Consider the following 27,797-nt stretch of genomic DNA (forward strand, 5'->3'; position numbering starts at 1 on the left):
TAGGGGACACCCATTGTAGATCAGGAAGCTCTATAATTATATAGATAGACTAAAAACCAACACATAATTATCTATACACTATACCCACAAACATAAATTCCCAAGACTTGATGATTCCATCTGGCTGGACCAACAAACAGGATATAGGGAAATGGAACACCTGCTGTATATGCCATGCAAGCTAGCTCTAAAACACCAGATTAACCTAACACTCACAAACATATTTTCCCAAGACTTGGCAAAGCATAATCAATTATTATGGGGTAATTTAATATTTTCAAAGACAGGTTAGTGGACTTGTATATTGAAATAGTCTCGTTCCCAGGCCGAGTTTTCGCGATATAAAAGCGAAAACTCGGCCTGGGAACGAAACTCATATTGAGTGGGCACTTGATTGAATCCACGAAATCCACAAAAATGACCTACTATAAGAAAAATAATGGGAGGGCCTATTATATGCATGTGGTTTTTGATTGGAATTTTAGAGTTCAACAGATCGAACAAATTCCAGATAAGCTTGCAACCCGACCTCCCATCCTAACGGAATGGGCCACGCCCAACTATGTGGCTTGCTGGCCATTATTCAAAAAACGTAATGTACTCTTAGACAAAAGGACATGGACATAAAAGCTGCAAAAATGGTGCCAATCTTAGGTTAGCCTTTTACCTTTTAGGCTTGTTTAAATACCGGTATCGTAATAATTATTATCGTATATAATGCTAGAAATGTATGCGTAATACTAACTGCTATTTATGCAAGCAGCTATATACCATGCCGTAAAAATTTGTATCGCAAAATTAATTCGAGGCCTGGGTTTAACCATAGAAATAGTTTTCAGAGCCTTAAAATTGTCCAAAACACATAATTTTACGCTCGCATATATCTGGGTATCCTATATGCATGGAATTTAAACTACCCTACCCAAAGGCACATTATTCCTAAGACTTGTAGTCTGGGTGGACAAACAAACCAGATATCGAAAACAGTCTATAATTACAATTACGAGCCAGCTAGGGGACACCCATTGTGGGTTAGGAAGCTCTATATAGATAGACTAAAAACCTACACATAATTATCTATCACTACAGGGACCAACACAGGAAAATTTAGTATGTGCGCCAGTGGTTCATGTCATGCAAGCTCTAACACCCCCAATAACATTCCAAATCTACTATATCTAACAGCCACAAACATACTTTCCCAAGACGTAATTTCCGAGGGTGTAAAATTGCAAATATCCCTCTATACTTTAATTTTTTTGTGGGCTTGCATAATTATTGAACATCCATTTTCGCGCTTGGCAGTTTAGTTTACCCGCTATACGGTATAACGAGATTGAATTTTAGCGAAAATGAACCAGCAAGACTTACCGTATAGCGGGTATATTTCGAGGGTATAAATGTTTGTGGTTTTATAACTGCGAATTTAATATCGCATGCATGCATGCTGCAAAAAGGCTGCTCTTCCTAAATCAGCGAAAACCTTTCTAAAACCATTACCGCGAAAATTTATACCCTCAAACTATATACGGTATATTATGGATGACAAATTAGCAAACAAAAAGGACATAGTTTATGTGTGAGCCAGCCATTAAATTAAGCTACCAAAAACTGCTATAGATCTACTAATTCAATATCCTTTTTTTGTCCTACCAAAAACCACCTGCATGCAATAGGCCCCCCCAGTTATTTTTTCTTGAACATCTGCCTATTAATTTTGTTCTCATCATAAACCTCCAAGCTGGCAATCTTAGGTTAGGGTTTTAAAGTGTAACATTAGCAATCATTATCATGCAATTTGTATTTCAGAAAGTTTATATAATGATTATTACCAAACACCAAAATAATAAAAATTTAATTACAAAAAAATTCTGATTTATTAAAATTATTATTATTTATCAGAGTCTAACGTGCCATTTACTGCAATTATTGCTGTGCAATAATAAGTTATTATTGTGGAACAGCATTAATTTTCTATATAGCTCTCACAATCCAGGTGTATACATAGCTTAATACTAAATTTCAATCTCCTTTTTGCGACCAGAGTCACATGCAATTCAGCCAATTATATAGCACAATTATAATGCCTTGCAAATTTACGTTAGTGGGTATTAGCTAGCCACTCCTGGTATCAGATCTAGATCTAGTAGGTTTTGGGTTTAGAGCTTGCTGACCTATATAATGTAATGTCTTAGTCTTTGACTCGCTCAGCCTCAGTCCTGCCTGCCGTAGGCAATGATAGTTTTAAATCCCATGCGCATGGCACATAAAAAATTATATTCCCAATGCACATGAGCTTGACTAAAAAATTTAGTCTAATGATTATATGTGCCATGATGTGTACCTGTATCTTAGAGTGCAACGGTTTGAACTGCCGTTTGGTACAAACCCAACACACCCTGGCCTAGTGAGTGACTAGTCTTAGGTCTTCTTCTTAAATTACTTGAACCTATACTTTGACGAGCAGGTCACCTTTTTATTCTGGGAACAGGAGTATACTTGATGATGACATAGCCGAGCTATACATTCGCTCTACAGTACTGTAGTTCCTACTTTCTAACTTAGGTCAGCAGTCAGTGTGACATGACAGAACAACGACCTTTGTGTGAGGTCATCCCTTTTAGAGACTGCACGATTTTTATGTGGGGGCACAGTAGCTAAAAGTGATAATTTGCAGCAGCAATAACACGAAGGGGCTATTTATCACAAGAATAATAAGGGCGCAGCAAGCAGTAGTAACTCTTGATTGTCACACATGATCATCAATTTTGACCTTGTCCAACCTCCTCTGTACTTAGATTATGTCAGCCATAAATCCTGCAATCTGATTGGCTACAGTTAGTGTTCTATCCAACTTAGAAAATCCTTAGAAAATCATGTACCGTATAGCGTTTAATTTTCGCTATTTTCATGGGTTAGCAATACTACTTTGCTAAGATTGAAGGCGTGACCTGGAGTGCTTCCAGTAAGCAGTCAACCCAAGAAATTTATTTAACGAAATGCTTTTAGAGGCCATTCCACAAAATTTAAGTGCTATGTTGTAAAGAAGACCTTGATTTAAGGCGACCCTCCAACTACGCGCCAGATACCCTCGAGCTAAGGCAATTTCTGACCCCTCTAAAAGTAGTAACTGCGTAGACAATTGTTGCGCCCTAAATAGAGGTAAAATGTAACCACATCCTAGCCGGGGATCTACCCCACTGGAAAATATATCTTTATAGCAGCCTGAAATCGAGGCAAGTAGACTAAGCTAAGCTACTTCTAACTAGATGCGACCCTCTTAAATATGTGACACCAGGACTTCAACATAATTTTTTAACCTTCAAAAGAAACGTTGCCTTATATCGAGGTATTACGGTAGCATAGATAATTGGCTATAAAGCCCCCTGGACATTTCTTAGCACTATATAAATTCACTTGTTTTTCTTCTTCGCAAACGTAAATATTAAAAAAGCACCTTACTTTGAATTGACAACAGAAAGGGGATTCAGGTGGCATATAGGATGTAATTTTGAAAGGGGGAGGGGTTCGGGTTAGCTAAGGGAAAATAACAAAAATTAGGGCGTTTCCACATCCGGTGCCGTATAAGCCACCTGATCCCAGAAACGGTTATAGGTCTACAGGAGGTTAACGTAAACCTATATGTACATGACAGGCTTTGGGAAAACAGCCCAATTATTGGTACATGGTATTGAGCATGTACATACATGATTGACTGCATGGAGGCCCTATGGGTATCCTTGCATAGCGATATAGCATAAATAGCATACCTGACTAGACTGTACTGAAGAGAAGATAAGAGGTCTGAGCTGTATATATATACACTGTAGCTAGTTGCACACCAGGCACAGCGGAGTCACGTGCGAAAATAGCTATTAAATTAACCTCGATTCCAGGCCGACTACATGTATTTAGCCTGGGACCGAGGCTACTATAGTAGAGAGGCAGTCGGCGCTATTTTTCTGTCGAGTCAGCAGTTTTAAAGAGAGGCACTGACCATGTCAACTAGGATATGAGCAATTTGACTTCTTCCTCACTCCAAGCTGTACAACATTGATCACTGCACCTGTTTCTGATTTAACCTTAGTCTAAGGATTCTCTTAGCCAAAATACTAAATCTACAGAGATGAGGCTTCTCTTCCTGGATTGAACAGGAGTTTGGCGTGTAGGTGATCCTCAGGATCTTTTACTGCTAGAGCTCTAGCTCTTGACATAATAACCGCAGGGAAACACGGATTGTACTTCGAGGGTGCTTCGTTTCCAATCCCCCTTTTTCCTTTATTTATGGTATATAGCAGTGTATGAATCGAATGGAACCGTATAATTATATAGATCTAGCATTATTATCTTCATTCTGCATTGGATGTTTACTGTACGTATAACTTGTGAAAAAAACAGAAATCAAAATTTAATAACAGACTGAACATTACAACAATGTTCTAACGAAGTTGCCACGAAAGTTTGTATCATAATTATACAATTAAGCTTCATATACCTATACCAGCAGATTCTGCTGTGTATACGTTCACAAGACTATCTCATTGTCAATCTGTTACGATTATAATTAATAGCTTCAGTATTCGCATCGAAAACCTCCATAGCCAATATCACAAGCACATAAATTTGGCCGAATGCAGTAACCATGTACACATTTGGGAGTACAGATTGCTGCAGGGGACAGAAGATATAATAATGCCAATTATAACTATTATCATTCCAGTATTAATTTTTATACCTTGATTACAAGCTGACTGTGGCCCAAACCATCCTTCGTCACAGTCACATTGATTAGGCCCTACACAGCTACCGTGGCCATTACAATTCTGCGCACATATTCCTTGAAGAAGTACAATAATTATAGGATCAAATAATAATAATTATTCATATTTACCTTTATCGCATTTCTCCCCGGTCCAGCCTGAAGCACAGCTGCAGATACCTGGAATGATACACTTTCCCCCATTTTGACATCCACTTGGAGGGAAGCAGACAGCTGCATATATATAATATCGTATGATGTGCTATTATAGTGCACTGGAATTTGTGCAATGAAGCAGTGCAATAATAGTGATTAATTTCTAAAATACGCTTAAAACTGCAGAAAACTGCACAGCAGTCAGTGGTTACTCGTGCAGTAAGGGATAAGACATAATACCATCAATGCATAAGTCAAACCTTCTTCGCATGTTTCGCCTTCCCAGCCAAAACTACAGTCACACTGATTCGGCTTGGTACATTCTCCATGCAGACATCGTATGTTGCCACATATTGCTGTATAGTAATTACTGTATATATAGCGCGAATTTTAACTGTTTTCATGGGTTAGCACTAACAAAAAATTGTTCTACGAAGAATTATCTGCTATAACGTGCAAAGATTAAAGGCGTGACCTGAGAGTGTTTCCAGTAAGAAGTCAACCCACAAAATTTAATCCAATGAAATGCTTTTTTCCACGAAATTTAATGCCTCGAAAATTTCGTGCTATAATTATGGTATACGAATTTATAATCTTAACATTGAGCATATCAGTCGAATAACTTACATATCTCGCATCTGATACCTGCCCATCCAAATGGGCAAGAACACTGACTGGGGGACACGCAGCTACCATTATTCATACACCCACTTGGTGGAAAGCAATCCACTGCATGTATGGTATAATTGTTAAAATCATGACGTCACTATGATAACTGTTAACATAATTATGCATGCTGCAGGCATTACCTTCAGCACATCTTGGTCCATAAAATGGTGAGAAACATTCACAGATATTTGGAGCTATACAGTCACCACCATTTATACATCCTGGCTCACAGATGGCTATAATTATAATTATAATATGTGTGCAGGGGTGCATAATTATACCATCACATGCAAAAACACATTCCATAATTATATACATCAACAGACAGTGATGAGGCTTATGAGAGAATGATTTGAGGGTATAATTATTATAATTATTAATAACAAAACCTATATAATTACAATGAAAGCACCGCATGCAGGTGCTGATGCCTCGGTGGAGACGCCAAAGATTCATGACATGAAGCTAGATCTACGATAGTATATGTAGCGGGTTATTTTCGTATGGTGGAAATTTTCGTATTAATGGAATTAATGTGAATTGAAACGCAATGGAATCTATACGCCATGCACTATATTCTGAGCTGTATATGAAATATTGAATTGAGTAGTTCATACGACATTTTGCACCAATCAGTGAAAATTACTCGCTATATATACGGTAGCTATACAATGAACACTTGAGTACTTTTTATATTGTTACATACACGGAAATCCAGATAATTTTTGAGATGAGAAAGATCGACCATGTTCGTTGCTAAAAAGGATGCCATAAGTACGGTCCATAAAATTAATGGCTACTGCATGATACAGCTATAAGTAAAGCTATATGCATGCAGCTCTTTTATCACTCTTGCAATAATTATAATTATAGCTATAGCGTTCTAGTGCAGAGCTAACTACAAGTAGAACACTCTATATAGAAAATTTTTGCTACGCACTATTCTGAAAAGGCTGCAATGGCATTCCAAGTAAGCAAAACTCGCCGGAGAACGAAGCATTATTTTGCAAATCCACGAAATGACGTCAGCTGTAACAGTCTAGACAAACAGACACACACACACTACAGTATATACTTAGCTACGCATGCATGCACACACCAAAGCATAAAAGGACACACTGTATAGCAGGGGGAAATCTGGGGGTAAAAACATTCGCAGTGAGCAATCAGTATTTAGTCACGTTGCCAATATTTTGTGGTTGCTGCGTGCACTTTCTGGTAAAGGTGCATGGTCATGGTCGAACCATTCGTGGGTAAAATATTTGTGCTCTGGGACTGATTCAAACAAAAACCACGTGTGTTTGCATGCATGCGCAACTGCATGTTAACCACTGTTCTATTAAAGTGGGTTGTAGAGTCACTTGAGATGTGGATGTTTTACACACGAAATAATTATTGTTATAGTTTCTTACTCCTTTTCATGTATGTATATATATATTATACTCTTGATGGCACTTGCATTGTGATGTAGAAGCTAAGATTATACTTACGATCAGTACAGAGTCGTTCTTTCCACCCAGAATGACACACGCACTCATCTGGCCTCAGACAGTCTCCGTTCACACACGTGGGATTGCATATAGCTAAAATGTCAAACATAAACACAACTAAAATGGTATCTGTTCCTCACCTTGCCCACACCAATCTCCAGTCCAACCTTGTCTACAAGTGCAAACGTCGGGACCAGTGCAGCTACCATGCTCACACACCCGACTGCAGATTGCTAAAATTATATATTAATTAGAATGCATGTATGCAAAACATTGACTTACGTTGATCGCATCTTGTGCCATGCCAACCATCAGGGCACGTGCATACACCAGGTTGAAGGCATGATCCACCATTATTACATCCATTACCACAGACAGCTATATGTATATATAAGCAATACAAACAACTCCTGTCACAATACAATAATGATTATACATGCAGTATCCATGCAGTATCCATGCACGCATGATTACCTTCATTGCATGCACTTCCTGTCCACCCAGCAAGACATGTGCAGATTCCAGGAGAGGAACAAATACCTCCATTAAGGCACAATAACTCACAAACAGCTAAAAAAAGAATGAAATGAATGCACGTGATAGAGACTGATAGCATCACGTACGTGTTTCACATCTAACTCCAGTCCAGCCGAGAGGACAACTACAAACTCCAGGTTGCGTGCAATTCCCACCATTCTGACATGAAGGCGTACAACTTGGCTGTACAGGCGGGCGTACTGTATAATTATATATGTATCAAATATATAATATAGAGATAAGTAATGTTACCTAAAGGTTGCTTGGATAGCGAAACAACCTTTAGTCCCATAGGTCTATTCAGTAGATTTGAAATCACACCGTAGATTGTGAAAACACCCGAAGTTGAACTATGAGTTATGGTAGAATTCAGTACTGCTCGAAGTTGCCAGTCCGTCCAGTAAAGGGTACCATCAAAAAAGTCAATACCAAAAGGATGATTAATGAACTGACCAATCAGTATTTTTCTACCAGATCCATCAGATTTTGAGCACTCAATGCGATCTAACCCGGCATCAGCCCAGTACAAAGTTTGAGAGATAAGATCAAGAGTCATAGCATTTGGCCAAAGTAAATTAAAACTATGAAGTGTTTGCCTCTGAGTGCCATCATAAGAGACTCGCTCAATGCGTGGCAGAGATCCCCAGTCAGTCCAATATATTTTCCTAAGAAAAAATATAATAGCTATACCCTTAGTATTAATTAAATAGTGCACGCAATTACCTTGCAAAAGGATCGAGAACAATTGCTCTTGGAATACTTTCTCCCTCTATACCAGTAAGCAGAATAACAGATCTTATTCTAGTGTTGGGATCAAGAACTTCGATATCTCTCTCCCCCGCATCAGTCCAATAGAGCTTTTTGTTCACCCAGTCCCAAGCAATACCATCTTTTAAAAGTGGTTACCATACAATTAATTTTACATGCACAATTTTAGTACCTGGGGTTGTAATATCTGTTTGGACCAAGATAGTCAATTGTGTTCCATCCATTTTAGTGCGAGCAATGTGTTTAGCACCAATATCACTCCAAAACATAAACTTCTCTCTGAACAGCAATGCACCATGAAATGTAATTAATTATATATAATTATGTATTATTGTACCTGATGTCAAAATCAACAGCTATCATATTACGTGTGCCTGATCGAATGCCTTGCACTCCAGTACCATCTCTGTTTATGTTCACTAAAAATTGCTCATTGCCAAAAAACAAGTAATTCTCTCCAAGCAAAGCTGTAAGAAAAAGCGTATAACAATTTTAGTATAATGTAGATTACACACTAACTATAATTTATCACAGTTAACATAGTTATAAAGAAAACAAACAAGCTATAGATATATTTTAGTGCTTAATTTATAGACTAGCACTTACGATTGACAATCTGCCTTCTTTCTCTGATTAACTCTTCCGACATTATAGTGATTGTGCTAATGCTCTGACCCTCTTGAAGGGCTGTTGGATACTTAGAATCTTCTTCGTCGAATGGTAGATTTACAGCATCAATATTGGTCATCACAGAATCGTCGATTGTTGGCCTGATTTGCGCTGCTGACAAATCCAACACCACAGGCACAGGGGTTCTTGCTGCATATTTACCAATACTGGTATGGGTGCTGCTCACTAGAAAGAACAGTATCGGAAAGATTAACTTTCCACACTGCAACATTGTCTGTTATTTTGATCCACAGTTTCTTAATACTTATTGGTGCATATAATTATATTGCAGTGGCTCTGCTGTGCATGTTTTATACACACGTCTTGCCACAAAGTTATTTTAATTGATTAATAAGCATCCTGCAGAGATTCCTGTGCCAAAAATCTAGGTTAGTGGGCGTGGCCTGTCCTGCAAGTTAGCTCTGGCGATTTGGCCGACTAAAATACGGCTGAAGGTGAGGGTCACCAGATTAAATTTTCAATAATTAATTTTGTTGCTCATAACCCTTTTTCCCGGCCTATTGACGAAAAAATCACCGTTTAGCCTATTTTTCTTTAGTTTGGGCAAAAGCTATATCTTTGGTTTGGGACAGTAATAATGGCTAATAATCCTGCCTAGCCTCTTCCAATTTTTGCTTTTATATTAGATCTATTGGATAGGGAACAAGGCTATCTTCAGCCCTGATTTTTTGGTGTGAGACTACAACCGACCAATAATAGTGATATTGGCACATGTTATCTAGATCAAGCTGAGTTGTCACTTTTATTCCGATATAAAAGAAAAAACTCGGCCTGGGTGGAAGTACGCCACACCCACATGGTGTCTCTGCACATGCGCACTTGCAGGAGTTGCAGCTTCAGCCACTCCCACTGAACACACAACAAACCATAGGGGCCGGGGACAAACAAGGAACAAGCACTTGAAGAATGGCTTTTGTGTGGATGTGCAGGCTCACTTGCTTGATCTTGCTAATTGACTATGGAGCATCTAAGGCTATGGCCAAGCCTAATATCATTCTGCTCTTTGCAGATGATGTGAGTTATTGTATTATAAATTTAGGGAGTTAGCCCTGAACATTAAAGCTTTTGTGCAGTGTGGCAGTACGTCACTTTTAACAATGATTTTTTAGCAGAGTGATTTGTATTTTACAGCTACCCTGTTAACGGGTGTATGCCAAGATGTATGTGTATAACTTGCAACTGACCTGTGTCAAGAGAAATCCAACAGTATAAATAGAGATGCTCGGAAACATATGGTTGTCGTACAGGCTATAATAATTATACCCAGACTTTCACACAACTCAATAGGGATGTATAATTATACTAATAACATGCTGTTTGCAGTAGTTGTCTGTTTTATATAGATCGAGGTCAATGAAGAAGCTTCTGGAAAAATCCCATCACACAACTCCTTCCTTTTCCAGAATTGGCTCAGTATGCAAATCTAGTTGGGACTAGGCCTTGGTAGATCATGCCGTCATGATTTTTAGCGTAATAGGCACAATTTTTGGGCGAGAATTATGCTGGTATAATGCGTACCTTTATCAGTAGGCAGGCTTTGAAACACAGGTCAGTACCATCATGATTCTAGGCTATAGTGTTCATATAATTTATGTTGTGCTAGCTGGTGGTTTACGCTAAATTAGCTGGGCTGCCATCATGGATCCCTTTACAAACCCCACCAACCTTAGTCTCCTACCAGTTTTCTAAGGTAAAAATGTGGTCCACTTACTTTTAGACGCTGAGGAGCTCGTATGATATAGTTCGCGGTTTAGTGCATGATCGCGACGGTAGCTCAGCTTGCCTGCTGTATTTTGGTATACGTTATAATGAGTTCAAATTTGTATGTACAGTGAGGATTATAACAGTCTGTCATCGGTCAAAAACCAACCAAATGGCTCGAATGACAGGCCCACCATCAGCTTGAGCTGACACTATGATCAACCAAATATACTGAGCTGGCTAGATAATGTAATCTAAAGAGCATACGCGCTATAAAATATAAATTTATCTGCCACGTGTAAGAAAAGTTTAGCCATTTAATAGCTAGTTATTGGTGCTACTGTAGCTCTTTTAGTGCTAGCTAGTACAAAGAGAAAGAGAAGTAACAGTGACTATCTTTAAGCAGTGGCAGTCTCAGATCTCCTTGAATATACTTAATAAGCCCAAAAAATCGATCAGTGACACACCTCGATGGTAAGGCACTTTTCCCACGTAGATCTTAATTATCAACTAAGTATCTAAGCAGTGTTAGTGTAATTACAAATACAGTTACTGCAGGCCCTGTAATTATACAGGCTCCAATATACATATAATGAGGATTATAATTTTTCCTTCTAGCTGACATTTGTCTGACCATGCTGCAAAACGATCGGTCATTGACTTTATATGCTAGGTCAGCATGCATCTCGAAAATTATAACAGTAAAAAGTTTTATGAAAACGTTTGTAAATAATTCAATGGCTTAATTGTAGTCAAGCCTCGAAGCATAGTTTGCGCATGTGCACTAGTATCTAATGAGTTAAACAATTTTTGTCGGTGTCCATGTGATTTACTGATAAGAAACCTACAGGAACTTGTAGTACCCTCGCCAGGATACTAAATCAGTGTCTTTAAGCTTCTAAATCTCAGAGACACCGACCTCCAAAAAGTATCTACCGTAAAAACTCGATTTAAAGCGACACTTTTAAATAATTACGTTTTGCGCAAAAAGTAAAGTTTTAATGTACACAAAAATATGGTGCTATAATTATGGGCGAAATGTCCAAGTGTTGCTTATTAGAGGGTCGCCTTAAATCGAGGTTTTACGGTAACTATTAGTATAATTAATAGTATGGCTAAGAGTGCAATATGGGATTAATAGCACGAGTAACAAGCAATGGCAAGGATACTAATTGCACGAGGCGTAGCCGAGTGCTATTAACCTTGCCAGTGCTTGTTATGAGTGCTATTAATCCCTTATTGCACGAGTAGCCATACTATTGATTGTTAATCGTTTGTGACAAAGTTTTAAGGACATTTTTAGCTGCAGTTTCAGTAAAGAAATTAGCCGCGGCCGTTATTCGAACGTGCAGTCATCAAGGCAGTAATTGCACGTCGTTATTAACGACGTGCAATTACTGATACGCGATTAATCACTGTACAAATAATAGGACAACATGCGATTATTATATATAGTGAGCCAATTCAGTAGAAAATGTAATATGAATTCTTGACCTTCTTTTACCTTAATTTACCCTATAGTGGTAGAATAATAACATGCGAGCATTTATTTATATATTTCCTCGGTTAAATGCTGCGTTTAGTACAGACCTCGAATAAAAGCCAATTGATTGTTCTCTACAAATTAATGCATCATGGTAGCCGCTCGCATAAATAGCATTAGTTAGTATCACATGTACATTTTTAGTACTACGGTATAATAGCTCCAAACATAAACAAGTTAGAGGAGAGGAGTGGATAACTACTGTAGAGCGGCATAGCAATAATGTCTGTGGACTGCAGTATCCATGCAGGGTAGACTGTACATTAAACCGTATATGTGGCCAATGTTTACAGCCCTTTGGGTTGTGTGAAAGTCTGTGGACTGCAGTATCCAGGGTAGACTGTACATTAAACCGTATATGTGGCTGATCATCAATACATTCACAGGGTGATGACTATAGCTTAATTTGCATACATTTTCTAGCTTGGCTATGGTGATTTGACAATGTATGGCCATCCAACCTCAACTAATCCCAACTTGGAGAAAATGGCTTCTGAAGGCCTACTTTTCACTCAGTTCTACTCGGCTAGTCCAGTGTGCAGTCCATCGCGAGCTGCTCTGCTCACAGGACGATACCAGACTCGCAGTGGAGTATATCCCGGAGTGTTTGGCAGCAACAGCGTTGGAGGTGTGTAGCAAACAGTCATATTATCAGTGTAAGGTGTTATATAATTATATGAAGATGAAGAATGGTAAGGTATTGCACGTATATTTAGCGACGAACCAAGACTTAGCGAATCTAGGTGAGGGTCGCCAAATTAATAATCACCAATTATATCAAGATACATTCTCATGTGATTATTATATAATTTTCACCAAATGTACCCGCTATATACGGTATATTTATGCCTCAAGGCGTAGCCACCACAAGGAATACGATAAAGCTGACTCTGTGTGTGTCTGTCGATCTGTCTATCCCAGCTCTATAAGTGTTGCAATGCAACAAAAACTAACAGCTTCTTATAGGCTTCTAGCCACATTCTCTTGGCTGGGATAGCTGTTTGTTAGCTACACAACGTCTAGAGTCAGAAAAGCTGCAAAGCTATACTGCCAGAAGCAACATCCATTGTGAACTCTGACATAATTATTTGCAGATCCACCCCCTTTTTTAATTTTATTCATTGACAGGAAATGCACAATCTCATAATCATCTATGCTTCTATCCTTGAAGATCATCTTTATTTATTATCAGAAAGCAAAACATGCCTCAAGCCAGTAAGCACTTGGGGTATTAGTAAAACCAGTAGGTTTTACATAGGATTGGCAGTGGGTTTGCCTGTGTTTAGCAATATTTCAATTATTTTGACTCATGTTCAAACTGTTCTATCTCTGCAGGGAAAGGCCACATCAAGAAACTGGCTGAACAGATAGTTTATTTAGCCTTTTCTCTCTTTGTATCTCTCATTTCATAATCCATAAACATTTTAATGAATGAATATTTTCATTTTAAAAATTGCACTATTTCGACGTTTCACCGCTCTTTGTCTGACTGACTAAGTAAGTAAGTAAGTTTCTTGCCCAGCATTTACTCCAAGTACAGCCATCTCCAGGACATTCTGCACAGGGTTTCCAAACGACTACAACCTGGATTACAAAGCGCTTCTTCAGATTTGCGATTGCTTCCACGAGGCAGATGACCTCTCAGTCTCTATTTCTCTTACCTAGACAATTCCGCCATCTTTAATGACTCAGCAATTGCTTTGTGGCCAATAATAATAGATAGGCGTGGCTAATAAACGGTGCGCCTAAAATCAGTGCAGCAGTGCTTTTCCAGAGCCTGAGGTGTTCCTTTTCTTCACACTGTTTAGCTCTAGCTCCCTTTCTCTGACAGGCATGCTATATGCACTGGCTAGATATCATGCTCTTAAAATGGCTGTCATTTAATACTGATACGCAAATTCAACATAATTATCAAGCAATAAATTATTACTCATTATACTATAATTATTAGTCCAGAGATATTCGAGAAGATATCTGATTAGTCCTGTCTTCTAGTTCTTGTACTGCCTCTTGACGTTCCACTTATGCATGTCATGATACGTAAACTGTACTGAAAAAGAAAGGGAATCCGACTAGAAAAACATTTGCAATGTGAAAAATTGCTAGGATTGGCCAGGGGAACCACAAAAAAGCGTGGGAACAAGAAATCAGACGAGAGCATAACTCCAATCCGTTACAACGTCATGAACATGTACAATACATAGTATATTAAATAATAGACTGTGTTCCAGATCCACCTATCAGCTTCCATCCACCACATCATTCCATGCAGTCACCAGTACGGTCTGTGCATGTTACTACGCATGGATGGACTGTGTGTACCTGTGCTCAACACTGCATGTATTAGGAACATCAATTCATCACAAATCATCATGATTATGTGCCCCACATTCTAAAATGGATGTATAATAAATATATATAGGGATTGGTCATCACTCCACCAGTAAAAATTGCGTGGCATATTGGCTGGGAAAACATGGGAAAACTACCAGTATACATGTGATTGACGTTGTAACGGATTGGAGTTATGCTCTCGTCTGATTTCTTGTTCCCACGCTTTTTTGTGGTTCCCCTGGCCAATCCTAGCAATTTTTCACATTGCAAATGTTTTTCTAGTCGGATTGTCTTTAGTTTCTGGTCAGATTTAACAGTGCCTATATGCCAAACTGATGGGATTGTCTGATTATCGTCCTATCATGTTATGCTAGAACATAATGCAATTGTAGGACTTCCTTTGAATGAGACTACGATAGCTGAGGGCCTAAAGGCTGAAGGCTATAACACCAGTATCATTGGCAAGTGGCACCTGGGAGTAGGCAAGGACAATGAGTATCTCCCAACAAGACAGGGCTTCGACTCGTATCTGGTACGACTTTTATTTGTACTGTATTTTAGTATTGTTTGAATCTTGTTTTAATTTACAGGGAATACCATTTTCTCATGACATGTGCCCGTGCTTGATATGCTTCTATCCCAATGCGCCTTGCTTTGATAAGTGCCGAACAGGTAAGTTGTATGTATTATTAGTATGTACGGTATATCTTATTGTGGCATTCCCACTGCTTTTATAGGAGAGTCTCCCTGCCCTCTGTTCCAAAATGAGAAAATAGTCCAGCAACCAGCAGACTTTCTTCAACTGACAGAAAATTATGTCAAGGGAGCAGAGTCATTTATCAAAACCAATGCCAGTATGTTAGCATCACAATGCACCACAGAATTCTGCAGTTTAACATCATGCAGCCCTGCCCCTATTATAGCATTACAACTCCTCTTTTATATAATTATACAGACCAGAAGGCGCCATTCTTTCTGTATATGGCTTTCCAACACACCCATCATCCGCAATTTGCCAGCAAGACTTTCACCAACTCCAGTGTGCGAGGCAAGTTTGGGGATGCTCTCAATGAACTGGACTGGGCTGTGGGACAAGTATTCCAATTTATTGAAGACGCCGGGATAAAAGATAACACGTTTGTCTTCTTTACTTCTGATAACGGGTGAGCAGTTGTGTTAAGGTTACGATAAACAGTTTGCTCATTAATTATTCATGAGCTAGATCTAGTGATCTTTTCCAGCTAGAATGAGCTGGAAGTCCAGCTGAAACGCAGTAGTCATTTCATGGCTCGAAAATAGACACTTTTAATAGATAGCTTAGGTGCAGTCTACTGTAGCTGAACTATATGCAGGGCCACACGAAGAGATATTAAAAAAAAAGCCTACTGAAAGCTCACAATTAAGAGGCTGTTTTCTTTGGCTCTGTCAGCCATTTTAAGTACATATTTTTGTTTTGTGAGAGTTTCCTGGCCTGGAACGAAAAAACGCTTCGTGTAGCCCTCCAGAATGGTAAGAAGCATCCTATAAGAGCAAGAACACTGAGCTAGAAGTATTTTTGGAAGCATAAAATGACTACTGGTTTGTGTTGTTTCTAGTAACTTGATGATATCGCTCAGAACTTCCACTGAAAAATGTTTTGAAGATTGATACTTCTCATACGATTGATACACTGATATATTTATCATGTATGTGCTTCAAACTTCTCTCATGGCATTTATAGTTTCACAAAAATCATTAGAAATCATGAATATTCATGAGCAAACTGTTTACCATAACCTTAAGCTCCTACCTAATTCGTCTATGTAAAATCTGTCATGATAATGTAGTATACTCACATGTAGTTTAGAAGTGTTCGCTATTCGGGGTTGCAAGTATAGTTAGATAGTAAAAGCAGAATTAAGGTACAAAGCATACTGTCAGCTATAACGAGGGGTCCGCTATTAACAGAGTCTGTTATCCTTTTACACCCTATCAAATGTTACCCTCCAGACTCATTCCCCCCATTCCCCCCACCGACACACCGCCAACATTATTGTAGCCAGAAAAGTTTCGCTGCTATAATTATAAGCAACTACTATAGAGGTATAAATAGCACATCTTGACTGATTGCCCTGACAAGTTATCTTAGCATAATATATTTTGTTCTGCCGTCAGGCGCGTGATATTGGTTGGACATTAAAAATCCCATGCAATGTCCTTAGTAATAATTATGTAAAAATTGAGGGTTTAGGAAAAGTAATGCTTAGCTCGTAAAATAGAAGCTACATGTATATATATTTATTTATTTAGGCCTGCAGCTCTTGTACATTGAACAAAGACACATGGCTGATATGAGATATATTAATGTGCATGTGCATTACTATGACCTTTAATTGACCTTCAATATTTGCATGCGAGCAAGTAGTTTAATGGCCGGTCGAATAGGCTAATTGCTCAGAAATTGACTGGTGACCTACTGTTATTTATACCTCTGCTCAAACTACCCATAGTTATTTTTTTACTGTTACCCTAAGCTACAGATGCACTAAATTAATTAAGCACATGAGATTTAGCACTTTGCCCTATTCAGACCATCCCTGACGAGGCAAATTCGTGGTGGTAATGCTGGCCTCCTGAGGTGTGGTAAGGGAACAACCTGGGAAGGTGGACAGAGAGTGCCAGCCGTTGCTTGGTGGCCGGGTATGATCAGGACAGGAAAAACAATGGAGGTATAATATTTTGTTTTCAGCACTTCTTCCATAAGCTTTAAAACTCTTATTCAGCATATATTATTTTGCTTTCTGGACGGTTTCTTTATTAAAGTTACATGTACAGGAAGTATCTATATAGTATGGTCAAAACATCATCTTCAGTTTTGTCTATTATGCCTCGAGGCGTAGCCGCACGAGGGATACGGTAAAACTGACTGTGTGTGTCTGTGTGTCTGTTCCAGCTGTAACTGCTCAACAGTTGCAATGCGATGAAAACTAACAGCTTCTATAGGATTCTAGCCACGTTCTCTTGGATTTTGATTCGTGGATTAGCAAACTAAAGCTTCTTTCTCGAGTTATGGCTATAGTTTGATTCACATTGAAGGCTGTTATTGCAGTCTCTTCAGAAGTTTTCATAGCATCATCTGCTCGCACAAACTTTCTATTGAACAATGAGTTAGCCTTGCACTAAAGTGCTAGCTTTTTGTTAGCTACAAGAGTCAGAAAAGATATGTTAAAGCAGCTAGCTATAGTAGCCATTAGTTTGTGAACTTGATCTCTTTGCAGACATGCCCTTTAATTATTCCGCGCTTATCCCCACATGTTAGAGAATCCAGTGGCAGAGTCAACTTACTTCTTTTTCTTGAGGTCCTGGGATACTTTTATTTCCATTCTGCTTCTCTCCTATAATGACTGTGTGGAATTCACAATTAACAATAATGACGTAACATTATACCTCTTTACCTCTTCTAATAGTTTTTGAGCGAAAGCAAAACAACGGTGAGAGGCATTAGCACAGCGTAGCTTGCACGACTCGTTTATAATAGTACTGTTACAAAGGTATCGAGCTATACCTGCACACGGTTTGTCGCACAATAATGTATAATTATAGTTCAGATCATGAACGCTTTTGCTCACTTTGCAAGTCTTGAATTTAGGTTGCTGCAACAGTGGATGTTTTTCCTACACTGATGAATCTAGTAGGAGGGAAACTGCCCAATGTTGCTATGGATGGGGTGGATATGGCTCCAATTCTCTTCAACAACCAGAAGGTACTTAAACTGTGACATGTGTTAATTCAATGTGTGTCAATCACTTCCGGCTTGCAGAGCAACAGAGATTTCTATATCCACTATCCTACAAACCCAGACAAGACTCATGGTGTCTATGCTGTCAGGTGGCAGCAGTACAAGGCACACTATTACTCTCATGGGTGAGTTCTATATTACACGGTTGTGCTCAGTGCAACAGGCCTATTACTGTATTGCATGAACTAACAAGTGTACATCTACATTTAGCTGAAAAGATTTCAAATCATCATTCTGGATAATTTTTTTGCAGTCTGTCCATTCCTCTTTTATCAGATTCAATTTTTGTATAGAGGGCTGTGTCCAGACTTCTACCCTGATACGGTATGTCGTGGCAACTACTCCCTTCACTCATACGACCCTCCCCTTCTTTATAACCTCCATAACGATCCTAGTGAGATCTATGCACTGGATGTTAAAGAGTACACTGATGTTATGAAAGAAATTGAAATGGTGAGTGCATGTGTATGGTATAACTATGGAAGTCTTACCGTATGTATACTGTGATTTGCATGCAGCTCGCTTGGAATAAACAAAAACAGCTTACATAAGACCTTCGATTGAGTAGTGCCATGATTTACTTTTATGTAAACTGTTACACTTCTTAATCTAAGGCGCGTAGATTGCCACTGGTTATATAGTAGTTTGTTGCTAGCCATGCATGATGTTATGATACATTATGTGTGTTGAATCTATATACGTGCATGTTATACTTGTAAATTTTGCTCTTAATACTCCACAACCCTACTACCAATATTGGTACTGTCACCAATGTGATTTGTCTGAGCAGGCATGTTTAACGTTTCATTTTGTGTATTTCAGGTGAAAGCCAACTTTGAGGCAGGTATGGTGTGGGGAGAAAGTCAAATGGACAGAGGAAGGAACTCATCCTATGACCCGTGTGCCAAGCCTGGCTGCACTCCATTCCCTGCCTGTTGTACCACTAACTCGTTCATTGATCCAAATATGAGCTTACTTGTGTAGTCGTGGTGTACTGTAGACACTGTCTTACTAACATGTATAGATCTATAGCATCAGCTCACTTATGAAGTCTACACTTCATTTATTATATCGAATTTTAGTAGCAAACTATTTATTTTTTCGTGTGGCTGTATGTGCATGGATAAATTAATTTATGTATGACTGTAATAAGTTGGCTTGGCCTAACTGTATTTTAAATTGTAGGTTGTTGGTTATGGTCATGCTAATACTTTCAAGCACCACAATAAAATAATTACGAAATGGTTCTGCTGCATGTAATTTGAAGAAAGACTGTATATACTCTTGCTTGTAAGTATTAGCTTTTTTTTTGGTGCATGTATAGTCATCTGGAGCCGCCCCCACATCACAGGCAAATTAAGGTCAAAGTAGTCGTGCCCACTTTTGAACAATATTCATAGCTTCAGCCACTCCCACTGAAAGCAACAAGCAAGAAAGACTTGAAGAATGTGTGCTTTTGTGTGGATGTGCAGGCTCACTTGCTTGATCCTGTTAATGGACTATGGAGCATCAAAGGCTGTGGCCAAGCCTAATATCATTCTGCTCTTTGCAGATGATGTAAGTTACCAAATTTAGGGGGGTATACTCACTATTACTTTTACGAATGGCAAGCAATTTTTTTAGCGCAGTGGTTTGTACCAAATTTTAGTAGCTACCCTGTTAATTGAAGTGTACCATGATGTATGCATAGAACCTTATAACTGCAACCTGTGTCAAGAGAAGCCCTTAGAGGAGGGTATAATATTATTGTTACTGTAATAGAGTGAAAATACTGACACTTGGACACCTACGATTATTGTACAGGCATGCAATACCCAGATATTGCAGAATTTCATCACACAACTCAAATGGGATGTAGTGTAATGATGTCTTGTTGCTATTTGTATAATAAATGTCTCTACTCAACTCATCCTTGGTGCTAGATCTAGAGGTCAGAAGAATGCTTCTGGAAAAATCCAATTTGGGAGCCTAGGGCCTTAGGTTACTATTCCTACATAATCTATAGTGAGCCAATTCAGGAGTTGACAATTTCCCAGAGTGTGTTTTCTTTGCCCTTCATATACACCTGTAGCTCAAACATTCGAGCTGATTTGCATATAGAGCGATGCATCCCCTTTATTTGAGTTGTGAGAAAGAAAGTTTGTAGATCGCAGTATCCGAAATAGACTGTACAATAACTGTATGTGTCCAAGCACATGCAGAGTGATGACTGTTTAATTTACATAGCTTGGCTATGGTGATTTGACAATGTATGGCCATCCAACCTCAACTAATCCCAACTTGGAGAAAATGGCTTCTGAAGGCCTACTCTTCACTCAGTTCTACTCGGCTAGTCCAGTGTGCAGTCCATCGCGAGCTGCTCTGCTCACAGGACGATACCAGACTCGCAGTGGAGTGTATCCTGGAGTGTTTGGCAGTAATAGCGTTGGAGGTGTGTAGCATGCAAACAGTCGTATTACCAGTGTGAAGTGTTATAACTACATGTAATCCCATGCTAAGGTATTATAATATTATTGCATAGCGTGTATATATGGCGAATCTATGAGGGTCGTTAATTTTTAAATCGCCAATTAGGTCAATTAGCTTCTACAAATACTCAAAACCAGACACTTCTTTAAAATTATACAAATCACTAATACAACCACATCTAGAATATGCCTCTGCCATTTGGAGTCCCCACCTGGCCAAGGACATTAAGTCACTAGAGGACATGCCCTAAAAGTGGGCCTAAAGAAATGGGATGCGAAACTACAAGACACTGTTGACCATGTGCAACCTGAATACTCTAGCTGATCGCCGGAACATAATCAGATTATGCCTACATTTTAAGATAAACTCAGTGGACATATCGCATCCCAATCTTCCGTTTAGCGTCATAGATCAGTTAAGACACTTGACAACTTTCGGTCCCGCCTGCGATGTCTAACACTTTCAAGTCTTCATTCTTCCCGGAAACTCTATCAGCTTGAAATCAATTAAGTTTTGACACAGATGGTCTATCACTTGTGTGTTTTAAACTATTAATTGAGAAGGTTACCTAAATGTAGTACATGCATGTAGTACATGCATGTATAGTACACATGTTTTGTTTTGTCTGTCCATAATCATAGAGTTAATTATACAGTACATATTACACTACACTATTCATGCAAGTGCGTGACTAGTGGCAAATATCAGGCAAAAAAACTGACATTTGCCACAATAGTCAGGTAATTTGCGTGAAATGAAATCACACATTATTTTTTACAGTGTAGAACGTACATGTAATACAATTGTAGGACTTCCTTTGAATGAGACTACGATAGCTGAGGGCCTAAAGGCTGAAGGCTACAGCACCAGTATCATCGGCAAGTGGCACCTGGGAGTGGGCAAGGACAATGAGTATCTCCCAACAAGGCAGGGCTTCGACTCGTATCTGGTACTTTTATCTGTATGGTATTGTATTGTTTTAATCCTGTTTTACAGGGAATACCATATTCTCATGGCATGTGCCCGTACTTGATATGCTTCTATCCCAATGCGCCTTGCTTTGATAAGGGCCGAACAGGTAAGTTGTATGCATTAGTACATGTACGGTATTATTGTGGCATTCACACGCTGATTTTATAGGAAAGGCTCCCTGCCCTCTGTTTCAAAATGAGAAAATAGTCCAGCAACCAGCAGACTTTCTTCAACTGACAGAAAATTATGTCAAGGGAGCAGAGTCGTTCATCAAAACCAATGCCAGTATGTTAGCTTTACAATGCAACATCATGCAGCACACAGCCCTAGCTGCCCCTATTATGGCATTATATGTAATTATACAGACAAGAAGGCGCCATTCTTTCTATATATGGCCTTCCAGCACACCCATCATCCGCAGTTTGCCGGCAAGACTTTCACCAACTCCAGTGTCCGAGGCAAGTTTGGAGATTCTCTCAATGAAATGGACTGGGCTGTGGGACAAATATTCCAATTTATTGAAGACGCTGGGGTAAAAGATAACACGTTTGTCTTCTTTACTTCTGATAACGGGTGAGCAGTTGTTAAGCTATTAAGAGAGGCTGTACCTCCGTCTATATAATGTCATAATAATCTGTCATGATAATAGATTAGTATGTTACATGTAGCTCCCAGAGTTTAGAGGTGTCTGCTATTCAGGGTTGGAAGTATACTAGTTAGATAGTAAAAGCAGAAGATACAAGGCATATATCTGATAACAAAGTGGTCCGTTATCCTTTTACACCCCAGTAATGTAAATAAATGTTACCATCCATGCAGACCCATTCTTCTCCTCCCCCACTGCACACACCACCAGTATTATTGTAGACAGAAACCTTTTGCTGCTATAATTATAAGCACTATAGAGGTATAAATAGCACATCTTGATCGCCCTGACAGGTATCCTAGCATAGTACATTTGTTCTGTTGTCAGGCGCGTGATATTGGTTGGACACTAAAAATTACCCATGCAATGTCCTTAGTAATAGAAATCGAGGGTTAGGAAAGTTAAAGGTAATGCTTAGCTCATAAAATAGATGCTATATTATACGTTTAGCTTTTACATTGAACAAAGACACATGGCTGATATGAAATGTTTTAATGAGCATACGCAATTAAAATTATAACTATGACCTTTGACCTTCACATGCTATAGGACACTATGATCGAGCAAGTAGTTAAATGGCCAGTCAAAAATAGGCTAATTGCTCGGAAATTAACTGGTGACCTACTGTTATTCCTATAGTTATTTTTTTACAGATGCACTAAATTAATTAAGCACATGATTTAGCACTTTGCCCTATTCAGACCATCCCTGACGAGGCAAATTCGTGGTGGTAATGCTGGCCTCCTGAGGTGTGGTAAGGGAACAACCTGGGAAGGTGGACAGAGAGTGCCAGCCATTGCTTGGTGGCCGGGTATGATCAGGACAGGAAAAACAATGGAGGTATAATATTTTGTTTTCAGCACTTCTTCCATAAGCTTTAAAACTCTTATTCAGCATATAATTATTATTTTGCTTTCTGGACGGTTTTCTTTATTAAAGTTACATGTACAGGAAGTATCTATATAGTTGCATAAAACATGGTCAAAACATCATCTTCAGTTTTGTTTATTATGCCTCGAGGCGTAGCCGCACGAGGGATACGGTAAAACTGACTGTGTGTGTGTGTGTCTGTTCCAGCTGTAACTGCTCAACAGTTGCAATGCAACGAAAACTAACAGCTTCTATAGGATTCTAGCCACGTTCTCTTGGATTTTGATTCGTGGATTAGCAAACTAAAGCTTCCTTCTCGAGTTATGGCTATAGTTTGATTCACATTGAAGGCTGTTATTGCAGTCTCTTCAGAAGTTTTCATAGCATCATCTGCTCGCACAAACTTTCTATTCAACAATGAGTTAGCCTTGCACTAAAGTGCTAGCTTTTTGTTAGCTACAAGAGTCAGAAAAAATATGTTAAAGCAGCTAGCTATAGTTTGTGAACTTGATCTCTTTGCAGACACACCCTTTAATTATTCCGCGCTTATCCCCACATGTTAGAGAATCCAGTGGCAGAGTCAACTTACTTCTTTTTCTTGAGGTCCTGGTATACGTTTGTTTCCATTCTGCTTCTCTCCTATAATGACTGTGTAGAATTCACAATTAACAATAATGACGTAGCATTGTTTGTCACACAATAAAGTATAATTATAGTTCAGATCATGAACGCTTTTGCTCACTTTGCAAGTCTTGAATTTAGGTTGCTGCAACAGTGGATGTTTTTCCTACTCTGATGAATCTAGTAGGAGGGAAACTGCCCAATGTTACTATGGATGGGGTGGATATGGCTCCAATTCTCTTCAACAACCAAAAGGTACTTAAACTATGACAGGTGTTAATTTAATGTGTGTCAATCACTTCCGGCTTGCAGAGCAACAGAGATTTCTATATCTACTATCCTACAAAGCCAGATAAGACTCATGGTGTCTATGCTGTCAGGTGGCAGCAGTACAAGGCACACTATTACTCTCATGGGTGAGTTCTATTACACGGTTGTGCTCAGTGCAACAGGCCTATTACTGTATTGTATGAACTAACAAATGTACATCTACATTTAGCTGAAAAGATTTCAAATCAGTGCTTCATTCTGGATAATGTTTTTGCCTTCTGTCCATTCCTCTTTTATCAGATTCAATTTTTGTATAGAGGGCTGTGTCCAAACTTCTACCCTGATACGGTATGTCGTCACAACTATTCCCTTCACTCATACGACCCTCCCCTTCTTTATAACCTCCATAACGATCCTAGTGAGATCTATGCACTGGATGTTAAAGAGTACACTGATGTTATGAAAGAAATTGAAATGGTGAGTGCATGTGTATGGTATAACTATGGAAGTCTTACTGTATGTATACTGTGATTTGCATGCAGCTCGCTTGGAATAAACAAAAACAGCTTACATATAAGACCTTCGATTGAGTAGTGCCATGATTTACTTATGTAAACTGTTACAGTTCTTAACCCAAGGCGCGTAGACTGCCACGGGTTATATAGTAGTCTGTTGCTTTGTTTGTCTGTTTGTTTGCCTGTGTACTTCGAGTCTGCTTATCTGGCTGCCAGAGCGCTTCGTTGATTCATATAGATTGAAGAGTTAGAGGGATTGGAAATGAAGATACCCTTGAGTAACATCCGCACTAAGCTACGGTTTAGTCGAGGCCATCACAACAATACCTATTTCTATACACAGTGCATAATAAACTACAAGTACCTATATGCTCAGTTCGTGCAGCTCACTTATATTTCAAGGTTTATACCTATTGTATAGTAGTCATAACCAGCACGCTTACATGCTACATGTTCCATTAGCAGCTTATATGGAATGTCTCTTTTTACTGGGTGTGGTCAGTTATTAGCATATACTGCACATGGCTCACAGACTAGGCGTGTTATAAATTGCTGAAAAAGATTATGTCTCGAGGAAACACAACTTTCTTATTTGAGGGAGTTACCCAGTAAAAATTTTAGCCTCGTTCATAGGGCGTAACGATAGTTTTGAGGCTCCATTGCAGATTCAATGTGAAAGCATCACGTGCACCATTCCGTTGCCAATCCTTCAATCTATGGTTTATTAAAGCTTCGTTTCGAAGAATCTTACCTTGCACAATAGTGCCTATAAGGTCAATCTTCCTCCTCTGGCAGTGTTGCACGTGCAGTACCAGGATGTCTATGAACTAGCCTCGATTCCAGGCCGATAAAAATATGGCCTGATACCTATTGCATGGTGATAATGCGCATGCGTTAGTTTATTCTCCAGAATCTGGAGAATCCCCTTTTTCTTTCTCTCATCTATTTTTTATCTATGTACATCAGCTTATAGCTCTCTATTGTGTTGTTCCAGAAGGCTTTAACATTAGTCTGAAGCCAGAACAGGCTCTCATCTACCTCTATGACGGTTATGTGGTTAGGATTTACCTTGGATCTGTACAGGCTATGCATGGGAAGTGTATGGTGCCTCAAACTGCTACTTGCGAAGACAACCCGGCTATAGGGCTGTCCTAGACATAGATGAGAGCCTCTTCTGTCTTAAAACTAGTGTTCAAGCCTTCTAGACCAGCGCAATAGACGGCATAAGCCACAGCTTCACGAAACTCAGTCATGGAGATAAAGTATTACAGAACATATTTTTAGTAAACAGACTAATTTTCGTTATAATCTACTACTGTTTTACGTTTGTATAGTACGATCACCTATATTTTGGATAATTTGAAGCGCATGCGCACTATCACATGCATGCAATAGGTACCAGGCCTTATTTTAATGCAGCCTGGAATCAAGGCTATCTATGAACCTACAGTGTACAAATCCCATACCATCTGGCCAGCAGGGGTCTATCCATAGACCAAGGGGAGCACATCATCATGTTACGCTCAGTCATGTAACAATTATTGAATTCCTTTGGGTCAAGGTGTGTAAAAGCTGATTACTGTAGTGCAAGAGGTGGAGAGCACCAAAGAGAGAGATTAACAGTGGGCCAACCTCCTCTGCTCATATAAATCATAACCCTTTCTTGTTATGCGGGAAATTGGGAAAGTGTCGAAAATTTCCTCATTATGTATAGAATATATTTTACGCCTATGGCGACTGGTGCACCTGTATTTAATTGAGCGCACGTTAGGTGAATGACGCACGTCCAGCCTCCTCTACCATAAACTATAGGTATTCCCGGGGAATTCTTACAACTGCCCTAGATAGCCATGATGTTATGATACATTATGTGTACTGAGTCTATAATATTATACGTACATGTTATTTGCTCTTAATACTCCACAACCCTACTACCACAAAATTAATATTTTAGGTGAAAGCCAACTTTGAGGCAGGCATGGTGTGGGGAGAAAGTCAAATGGACAGAGGGAGGAACTCATCCTATGACCCGTGTGCCAAGCCTGGTTGCACTCCATTCCCCGCCTGTTGTACCACTAACTCGTTCATTGAGCTAAACATGAGTTTACTTGTGTAGTGATAGTGTACTGTAGACACTGTCTTACTGACATGTATAGATCTATATTATTAGCTCACTTAGACTTTATTATAATTATTATTGAGTTTTAGTAGCAAACTAATTTTTTTGTTTTCGTGTGGCTGTGTGTACATGGATAATATATCTTGTTTTTAAACCCAACCATATACATAATTATAATAACTTTATTGGACACATTCTATGCATGTGCTTGACTGCATAATGGAGCAATTTCCTTGATATAATTATGCATTTAGTGCCCTCCAGGTGAGCTGCAATGTAATTGTCTAGACTTTGATAATCTTGATGAATTTAGATAAAATGTCAACTACATGTCAGCAGGAAAAAAAATTGACACTGGAGGTCCACAGCAGCTGCTAGCATTGTTATCAGGCCGAATAATAAATTATCAGGCCTGGGGACGAGCTAGTATGGCTTTTAGTTTAGTACTTCAGTACTGCAAAATTATGCGGTTAAATGTATACTCTACATAAAAGCTTTTGAAAATACAGTGTAACACTATTCGTATTCCTCACGTTCACTTAATTATACCAGGAGTGCATGAAGGGTGGATTCAGTGAGGTAACATACAGAATTTAAAACTCTGTCTATTTTAAATGGTTTTACGGGTCTATGTGCTGGTACACTATGGCATACGTTAATATTTCTTGCCTGTCTATAATTTATTGGTTTATCTGTCCACCCACCTGTGGTACAAAAGATTATGATAATGAAAGCACTGCAAGTCGGTAATCAAATGGCCATTTCAATAAATTTTAAAGTATATACTGCGTGGGTTAATATATAACTATATATAGAACGCAGATATGATTCGTTGACCTTTAACCTTGTGCAGACTGATCTGAACATTTGTTGGTGATTCTTTGTTTAAC

At 38.9% G+C, this 27,797-nt stretch overlaps 3 protein-coding genes across 4 annotated transcripts; 2 read left to right on the forward strand and 1 right to left on the reverse strand.

The window, feature by feature from the left end:
• Positions 1–4,359: 4,359 nt before the first annotated feature.
• On the reverse strand, positions 4,360–9,344 carry LOC135343821 (prolow-density lipoprotein receptor-related protein 1-like). Its single transcript, XM_064540834.1, has 16 exons — positions 8,986–9,344; positions 8,717–8,846; positions 8,552–8,658; positions 8,335–8,500; positions 7,864–8,276; positions 7,698–7,811; positions 7,549–7,644; positions 7,357–7,452; positions 7,215–7,307; positions 7,075–7,167; positions 5,725–5,820; positions 5,543–5,644; positions 5,176–5,271; positions 4,892–4,993; positions 4,736–4,837; positions 4,360–4,668 (listed from the first exon to the last, which is right to left on the reverse strand). Exons 1-16 carry the CDS (start codon positions 9,278–9,280, stop codon positions 4,574–4,576), a joined length of 2,196 nt encoding a protein of 731 aa, XP_064396904.1. The 5' UTR covers positions 9,281–9,344; the 3' UTR covers positions 4,360–4,573.
• A 557-nt stretch (positions 9,345–9,901) lies between these two features.
• LOC135343826 (arylsulfatase A-like) lies at positions 9,902–19,623 on the forward strand. The gene is made up of 11 exons (XM_064540843.1): positions 9,902–10,083; positions 12,737–12,941; positions 15,040–15,179; positions 15,238–15,319; positions 15,385–15,501; positions 15,603–15,810; positions 17,217–17,355; positions 18,276–18,389; positions 18,447–18,550; positions 18,719–18,878; positions 19,248–19,623. Exons 1-11 carry the CDS (start codon positions 9,976–9,978, stop codon positions 19,407–19,409), a joined length of 1,539 nt encoding a protein of 512 aa, XP_064396913.1. The 5' UTR covers positions 9,902–9,975; the 3' UTR covers positions 19,410–19,623.
• A 197-nt stretch (positions 19,624–19,820) lies between these two features.
• Positions 19,821–27,104, forward strand: LOC135343824 (arylsulfatase A-like). 2 transcript variants are annotated; one of them, XM_064540839.1, is made up of 11 exons: positions 19,821–19,982; positions 20,652–20,856; positions 21,704–21,843; positions 21,891–21,972; positions 22,035–22,151; positions 22,232–22,439; positions 23,214–23,352; positions 24,145–24,258; positions 24,316–24,419; positions 24,591–24,750; positions 26,743–27,104. In XM_064540839.1, the coding sequence occupies exons 1-11, from the start codon at positions 19,872–19,874 to the stop codon at positions 26,902–26,904; spliced, it is 1,542 nt and encodes a 513-aa protein (XP_064396909.1). In that variant the 5' UTR covers positions 19,821–19,871; the 3' UTR covers positions 26,905–27,104. The 2 variants fall into 2 exon arrangements, with proteins under 2 accessions (XP_064396909.1, XP_064396910.1); XM_064540840.1 differs by having other exon boundaries at positions 24,574–24,750; positions 26,743–26,882.
• Positions 27,105–27,797: the final 693 nt, after the last annotated feature.

The sequence above is a fragment of the Halichondria panicea genome, chromosome 11 (genome assembly GCF_963675165.1).
Source record: "Halichondria panicea chromosome 11, odHalPani1.1, whole genome shotgun sequence".
Classification (NCBI taxonomy): Eukaryota; Metazoa; Porifera; class Demospongiae; order Suberitida; family Halichondriidae; genus Halichondria; species Halichondria panicea.